We start from the raw sequence: 8,715 nt of genomic DNA on the forward strand, positions 1-8,715 counted from the left end.
CAACCACAGTATTCCCTCACACCCTTACTTGTCAACTCCCAAGAATACCCCCTCATTCACTCTTCCTAACAGGTAAGGGCTAGCATATTAAGTTGGGGCAGAATCAGGCCTTCCCCTCAGCATTAAGGCTGAGCATGGCATCCCACCATAGGGAATGGGTCCCAACCAACTATCTCAAGTACCAGGGATAGATGCTGGTTCTACTGCCAGGGGCCCCTCAGATTGTCCAAGCGTTACCACTGTCTCCCACATTTGGAGGGCCTAATTCAGTCACTTGGAGGCTCCACACATGGATCTAAAGTTCATGATTTTCAAAAGCTTGGTTCAGCTGTCTCTGTAGATTTCTCCATCACTAAGTCACATAAAAGCATGTAGATTAAAAGATATGGGTCAACTTAAGTTGTAAGAGCTAATAAGAAAGAAGCCTAAGCTATCTGCTTGGCTTTTGTAATTAATTAATAAGTATCCATGTTGTGATCTGGAAACTGGTTGGCAGGACAGAGAAGGGCTGGCTACAGTAGCGAACAAAGAAGCCTTGAGAGAGTGAAATCCTGAATAAATGCGTATTTGATGTGAGAGCCATATGTTGAAGGCTCCAAGAATAATTGACTCATGGGAAATTGGCAAAGATATTACTCTACTGGTCCATGTTCAAGACAAATGGAAAATGTTTCCTCCGGAGTCTCAATGTGAGTGCTTGGGTACTGCTGTGTGCAAATACTATCAGCTGTGGCTTCTGCCTTCTGGGTGTTTACAATCTAAGCCTATTCGCATATAGAGACACCCTACAAAGACTAGCTAACCCCTAACTCAGACCCTTATATGGACGCTGATTGTCTCTTCAGTCTCTGTGAGACCCTATAAGCTCTGCTTAGTTGATTCTTTGGGCTGGGTCATGTTCTCTGGCCACCTTCAAACCCTCTAGATCCTAATATCTTTTACTCACTTCTGTTAGAATCCCCGAATTCCACCTAATGTTTGGATGTAGTATTCTACATCTGCAGCTATCGTTTGCTGAATGAAGACTCTCTGATGATGACTATGCTAGGCACCAATCTATGAGTATAGCAGAGTGTTACTAGAAAATATTTCTTGACTTTTTTTTTTTTTCTTTGGCCAGTTCTATTTGTTTCTATCCATGTCTCTGGGCTATCCAGCATCTGGTTCCTAGTCAGCAAAGCAGAGTTAGGCATGGGCTATGTCTATGGCTTGTACCTCAATTTGGAAGAGTCATTGGTTGGCTACTCCCACAAGTTCCACTCCACGGTTACTCCAGCACATCTTGTAGGTAGGATGAATTAACTGTTGGTCAAAGGTTTTGTGTCTAGGTCGATGTCCCAATCTAAACACTGGAAATCTTATCTGAATACCAAAGATGACTGGTATAGACTCTACATCCCTCATGTTTTGTTTCTTTTTCCATCTTTTTCAAAATGCCTTATTATATACATGCATACTTATTCATTAATGCTGTGAGATAAGATAATTCATATAGGAATAAATGAAGAAATGAGTGTAGTAAAATATGAACCCTGGCATACAGTAAGGTGCAGTAATGGACTGCATGGCTGCAAGCATTTAGCAACCATACTGATATGGCCAGTAGCCAGGCAAGAAGTATAGGCAGGATAACCAGACAGGAAGTAGAGGCAGGGCAATGAGAACAGGAGAATTCTGGGAAGAAGGAAGCTATTTCTACAGTCCTATCCAGACACTGAAGAAGCAGGATGTGACCTGCCCCACTGAAAAAGCTACCAAGCCATGTGGCTAACATAGATAAGGATAATTGGTTAATGTAAGTTATAAGAGCTAATATGAAACCTGAGCTAATGGGCCAATCAGTATATAACCTATGTAGACCTCTGTGTGATGGGACCTAATGACTATGGGAACTGGACAGGACAGAAACCCCAACAATGCAGGCCCCTACATGTTACAGGTATATCACAAACACACACAACATAATACATATTTTTTTTAGTAGTTATACAAATATTTATTTTTAATTCTCTATTTTTGACTAAAGATTCTCTTAAGTTCTCAATATGCTACTATAAATGTGGATAATCAAGTTCATTCCATCTTCTAAACTTCTGAGCTTCTGTACCATAATTGACCAAAAAAAAAAAAAAAGATTCCATAATACATATTTTACTCATCGAACAAACTGAATAGTGTTGATTTCGTCTCCTTTCCTTTTTTCTATTCTCTCACCTGAACTGAGACAATAACTGTTAATAATTTGGGTTAATAATTTCATTTATCTTTATGTTTTAACTGTATATAATACACATAAAAGAAGAATGCGAATTTTAATAATTTAAAGTCTATTGATTGTGACAAAAAACATACAGGTCCCTATGTTTTATTTTTATTATTTTGGCCATTTATTAAATAGTGGGAACAGTCTATCATTATGTTCTCTGTAGATTGTAAGAAAAAGGAAACACACAAACAAACAAACAAAAAAAAACTATGGGCAACTGAGAAAAGCTGGGAGTGGGAGAGGTAGTCCTTGTCAGGGAGGAGATTACCAATTTGCTGTCCAGTGGTCAACAGCTAGCTTTTAAAGCATACATATAAGTAACATTATATGGACTCAAAAGTTTATATTTAGAAGTTTATTTGCACATACACATACATATGCATGAAATAAAAATTAATGAAAGAAGATCCAGTGAATTTGAAAGAGTATGAGGAGTGGTGTATAGAAGGTTTTAGAAGGAGGAAAGGGAAGGAAAAAATGTTGTAATTATAAGTTCAAAATAAAAAGGAAAACTACAGAAAGAAAATAAGAAATGGAAATCTGTCATTTCATATTCCAAGTAACATGGACAGAGCCAACTGTACTGTCTTCTTTACTAAAATGGATGGATTAAAATTATGAGCCTCAACAAATGATTTTCTTTGGTATTCTTTCAGATATTGGTCAAAGCCACATAACTAATAATGGTAATAAAAAAGAAACAACAACAGCTAGTATCAGAGAAAAGGAAGATCCCACCTACATGTTGTAGGAGGCTGCTTGTTTGTTCCCAGCCGTTCAACCCTGTAATAATCAACAGAAACCAAATTGTTTGCAATGCTGTTTGGCCAATAGGAAGAAATTGTTGGCTAACTCATATCTTAAAATAAATCTCCATTAATCTGTGTATTGCCATGAGGCTGTGGCTTACTGGATAGTGTTCCAGCGCCTGTTTCCAGTGGGGCTACATGGCTTCTCTCTGACTCCGCCTTTCTTCTTTCGGCATTCAGCTTAGTTTCCCCTACATTCTAGTTCTTTCCTATCAAGTCAAGCCAATTTCTTTATTCGTTAACCAATAAAAGCAACACATAAACAGAACAACCTCCCGCACCACCTGGAGACCTACTCAATGTGCCAAGAGATTTGTGAAAGGAAGAGTGAACTTGACTTTATTCGGTGGAGGTTGAGAGTGTTTTATGCGCAGAGGAACAGTAGAGCAGATGACTGAGACCGGAAAAACAAACACACAACCACACAGTAGAATAACCTGCCCCATGAACTGATCACAGAAACTCTTGGCAGTTCATTCGAGAAACACAACCTCACCTACGGTTACCTGTGTTGATATGAAATAATTTAGCCTGAGATTGAGAGTGACATTTGTCATATATATTTCTGCTAAAACCCAAGTCATATTTAGACTTTTCTGGTCTATTTCTACAGTGATCTTGATTCATATAAGACTAAAGCATTGAAGTAAATCAGGTGTGGAGCTGGATTTAGTAACTAGAGAGTGTGGATTCTAAATACTAAGTGTAGTAAGGATTTTTTTCTGCTTTTCACATTACTTTCTTGTATTGTTTGATATTTGTTTTTATTGAGATATACATTTTGTCTGCTACCCTTCAGTGCTCTCCCATGGTCCCCATGGTCCCAGTTTACTCAGAAGATCTTGTCTTTGTCTACTTTCCATATAGATCGAATTGGAAATAATGTATATTGTCCTTGAGATGGAGAACTAAAGTACCACTAAGAAAGAACTAAGTTGGGGAAATAAGTCCCACTCAGTAAATCAACAAAGAGATTTGGATTGACTGAAAACATAATTAATATTGTAGTAAATAATTTGTAGATTAGGTGACAAAATTGTTTTGATCAGTGTTTCTCATTTTGATGAGGATAATTAAGCTTATTAATTTTTTGCAATTCATCTTTACAGGAAGTTATACATTTTCAGTGGGAAGAGTGCATGTTCTGGATGGTGGTGAAAAAAATGTGAATTTTCTGAGGATCATTTATGAGAATTTGATGGGTCTGTTATGAGTATCGGTGTTATTAGAGAATTATGTGTCTGTACGAGCAGTGGAAATGAATGCAATGAGCCTGAAGTGAATTGTGATGATAGAAAGATCTGGTATAAAATAATTCAAGTCAAGATGAGTTGGCCATTATTGAAACAACAGAGTTAAGCTTAAAGTACAACAACAATGTGTCTCTTGCTTTGGTTGGTGTATCTGCTTGCTTGGTAATCCTCCTTCTGTACTCAGAACACTGGAAGGACAGTAGGGTTGGAGAGTAAATATGGAGAGATATTCAATTGATTAGGATGTGATTTTTAAAAAATATCCTTGGGACTTCCAAATGAATATCAAGTTAATTAGGCAGTTGTGACTAAGAGGAATGAAAATAAACTTATTCTAATTTTTTGCTCAGTGATTTTTTTTTTAAATAAAACAGTCTCCCCCTGTGAACTCTGAGGACACAATGTATTTTTATTGTATTGGCTTTGTGTATGATGTGATTTGTTCTCAATGCCCCATGGAACAACTTTGACTTTATCCTGCTAGGAATGCCTTGGGAAATTAAGAGAATTTGAAGATGATTTAAAGAATCTGTTTGCCATGAAAGAAAAGATGCTAAATCTCTTCACTTTGGAGTTTCTAGGGGGAACCTGGCTCACAGATAATACTACTTTCCCCCATAAATTTAACATAAGTCTCAGAAAATGAGCGCATTTCCAGGTGCCTGGTGTTTCACAGAAATTGGGTGAGAAAGCAGATTTCCAAATTGGTAATTTGTACAGAGTATTTTCATGAGAAATTAAATTTTTTTAAAGGATTTTATAAAAATTAGCAACGGAGAAGAAGGCAGACACCAATGAATGGCAGTCTGAAAAATATATATCTTTTGGGATTGCACTGCATCAGTAACACTCGTGGAGAATGCTCTCACTGATCAGACAATGAAGGTTAAAAAAATGAATAATGATAAGAAAATTTCAATGTATTCAGAGGATATTTTGTAGTGTTAAAGGTTTTAATTCAGACATGATTATGCCACAAATATTACTTATTTATAATATTTCTGAGTGAGAAGTTCTGTCCTAAGTGGTAGTGATTGAGTGAAATAAAATTTCTTCAAATTCATCAAAATCATGTGAAGCTAAGGGAAGCAACTGCCATAGACTCCACTTGTCTCCAAGTGCTTCATGCAACTGTTAAGCAAAATAATTATCATTGCATTTTTATTCTGTTAGGTTAAAATTATTAATTCTAAGCTAAATTATACATCATAATAACTGAACACAGTTGCAATAGTTATATCTGGCCAAATACCATAGGGTGGAATTTTTATGTTACATTTTACCCTGATGTCTATTTAGGACTCTACGTGTTTAAAAGTAAAAGTTCTCAAATGTTTTATTTTCTGTTAGATAGAACAGCAGCTCAAAAATCATTCCTTATACTAATATTCAATTCTTAGAAGAAAATGTATTTTCATTTTAAAGTTAAATGAAAGCCAATTTCTGCACATTTTTACACATAAAAATGTTCTGATAGTTGCATATAGGCTAGCAGTATTTATGCTTTTATTTATTCATTTTATTTTAAATTACTTTTCATAGGAAAATTTTTGAAGTTTTTCTGTGACTAAAAATATCAAAAAATCATTTTGTTTATACAATTTTAAAAGAAATATAAATTTTATATTCTAAACGAATACTCAGAAAGGGAATATTTTAATGAGAACATTTTTGAAGTTGAAAGATTTCTAAAATCTTTCCCTAAAATCCCTACATATATAATCATAGATAGTTGGGAAAAAATTAAATTATTGCTTTTAAATTTTCATGTCACAAAGTATTTTTTATAAAAGACAGTATAAGGACTCCATTGTGCTCAAGTTTATAAGCTATTAACATGTTTGATACAAATCTACACATAGATAAAATTTTGTGTAAAATATTATTTATATGAGTCTGCATTTACAAAATTCCTAGTTTGTTTTTCCTTCTTTCCTACCTCTCTTTCTCCATTCAAGTATGTACTCACATACCAAGAAAACCAGCATTATAAATATAATGTGTTTTATACATACTTTTGAAATTAAGGGAATATTTTAAAAATCATAGCTTATTTGTCTGTGTGATTATGGCAAATTTTACTCCTGTGTAATTTGGTCTTCAGAGATAATATTCATTGTGGTAATTCTCAATACAACTAATAATAGTTCATTTTTGAATGCAGCAAGACATATCTGCCTGTTTCTCTTACGTGCTCCTTTGCAAAAAATGAACTGCATATTCTTTGTATATCTGTTTTTATACAGTAGTGCTTAGATTCCTAAAGTATAATTAAAAGAATGGTAGGTTTATTAGTAAGTGTATTTAATTCGAATAAATTGAATTTTATAAAGTTTTATCCCAAAGGCTGTTGCAATTAGTATTTCACAGGTAATATGGGAAAACATCCATTTCTTTACCTTAATGTTCAGTGAGCACTGTGATGTCTTTTACTTTATGCTAATAATACACATGAGGAGATGTGGTGTGTGTTCATTTTCCTGAAGGTATATGCAGAGTACACAGTAGGAATTTCATTCTATGTATTTCCAGATTCCAGCTGACAGTGCTACCATTATCTGTTACATCAATTACACTTTCCTACTGTATGACAATGCATATTTGTTTATGTATTTATTCTTTTTATTTTAGAATCTGGGCGTTTTTTCTAATCCCTTACCCACATCTCTATTATGCAATGTCTAAATATCTTGATTATTTAATCTTTAAACTTCAGTTTAACATCAAGTACACTCAACTGATCTTTCTGATTATGCTCTTGGGAGGGGAACCTGCTTTATTCACGTGAGTTTTAAATGAGACATGCAGTTCTAAATATGAAAAACACAAACTGCATTTATTAGATTTAAAGATAGTTCCACAGCTGGATGGTGGTGGCTTATGACTTTAATCCCAGCACTTGGGAGGTAGAGGCAAGCAGATCTCTGTGAGTTCAAGGCCAGCCTGGTCTGCAGAGTCACTTCCAAGACCACCAGGGCAGTTACACAGAAAAACCATGCCTGAACCCCACAAAGAAAACAAAAACAAAAAGATTTTCCACTAAATACACATATTACTTTATGTATATTAATGTTTCAATTTTTATTATTCAGAAATTCTAATGCATATTAAAGTAGACAATGACGAACATTTTAAAAGTCCTGGCATAAAAAACATCCATTTGGAATATACTAGTGACTAGGATATCACCAATTTTATAATTCTTGGATTTCTGTATTTATTGATTCTTTCATTTTAGTGATTGTCCATGTCAGACATGACAGAAGAAAACCACACTCTGGTGACTGAGTTTATCCTCATGGGACTCACAGATCAGCCCACGCTAAAGGCTGCCCTGTTCCTACTGTTCCTCTTCATCTACCTTGTTACCATGGTGGGCAATCTCGGACTGATTGCTCTCATTTCGAAGGACCGTCACCTTCACACCCCTATGTACTTATTCCTCAGCAGTTTAGCCTTTGCCGACTCATGCACGTCATCTTCTGTGACCCCCAAAATGCTTATCAACTTTTTATCTACAAATCATGCGATATCCCTTGTGGAGTGCTTTGCTCAGTTTTACTTTATGGGTTCCAGTGCAACTACAGAATGTTTTCTTCTGTCTGTGATGGCCTATGACCGCTATGTGGCCATATGCAAGCCCTTGCTTTATCCAGCGCTGATGTCTAATAGACTCTGTACTCAGTTTATAGCTGTGATATACTTACTTGGTGTTCTGCACCTGGCAATTCATGTGGGTTTGTTACTTCGACTGACTTTCTGCAGATCCAACATTATACAATATTACTATTGTGAAATTTTACAACTTTTCAGCATTTCTTGCATTGATCCTTCAATTAACATGTTTGTGCTTTTAGTATTTTCAATTTCTATACAAGCCTTCACCTTTGTAACCATCATGGTCTCATACGTCCGTGTCCTCTTTGCCATCCTGAGAAAGAAGTCTGAGAAGGGCAGAAGCAAAGCCTTCTCTACTTGCAGTGCCCACCTGCTCTCTGTTTCTTTATTCTATGGAACTCTTTTTCTCATCTATGTTTGCCCTGGGTCTGGACCAGTTGGAGACAAAGAGAAGATGCTTTCTTTATTTTATACAGTAATAATTCCCCTGCTCAATCCATTTGTTTACAGCCTCAGAAACAAAGAGGTTATAGGTGCCTTTAGAAGAGTAGTAAGGAAATACTAATTTATAACATTTCTCCCTCACATTATGTGAAAAATAAGATGACAAAATCAACAGAAAAGAAAAGAGCTCCTATGTACTGACTAGAACGCTGTCATTCTCCTGGAGGGTCAGTGTCCTCTTCTGGGAACAACTAGCTTTGAATTTTGGGTCTAAAACCTCGTTGGTTTCTTTAATAATGGTCAGTGAAGCTGTGGTAGCACAACT

The 8,715-nt window shown here is 35.7% G+C and overlaps 1 protein-coding gene across 1 annotated transcript; it reads left to right on the forward strand.

Moving 5' to 3' along the window:
• The first annotated feature begins 7,584 nt into the window (after positions 1-7,584).
• Positions 7,585-8,511, forward strand: LOC126505748 (olfactory receptor 5AC1-like). The gene has a single exon (XM_050148986.1). It carries the CDS (start codon positions 7,585-7,587, stop codon positions 8,509-8,511), a length of 927 nt encoding a protein of 308 aa, XP_050004943.1.
• The last annotated feature ends 204 nt before the right edge of the window (positions 8,512-8,715 follow it).

Source organism: Alexandromys fortis, unplaced genomic scaffold (genome assembly GCF_014885135.2).
Source record: "Alexandromys fortis isolate MF-2015 unplaced genomic scaffold, M_Fortis_MF-2015_v1.1 scaffold_4, whole genome shotgun sequence".
NCBI classification, from domain to species: Eukaryota; Metazoa; Chordata; class Mammalia; order Rodentia; family Cricetidae; genus Alexandromys; species Alexandromys fortis.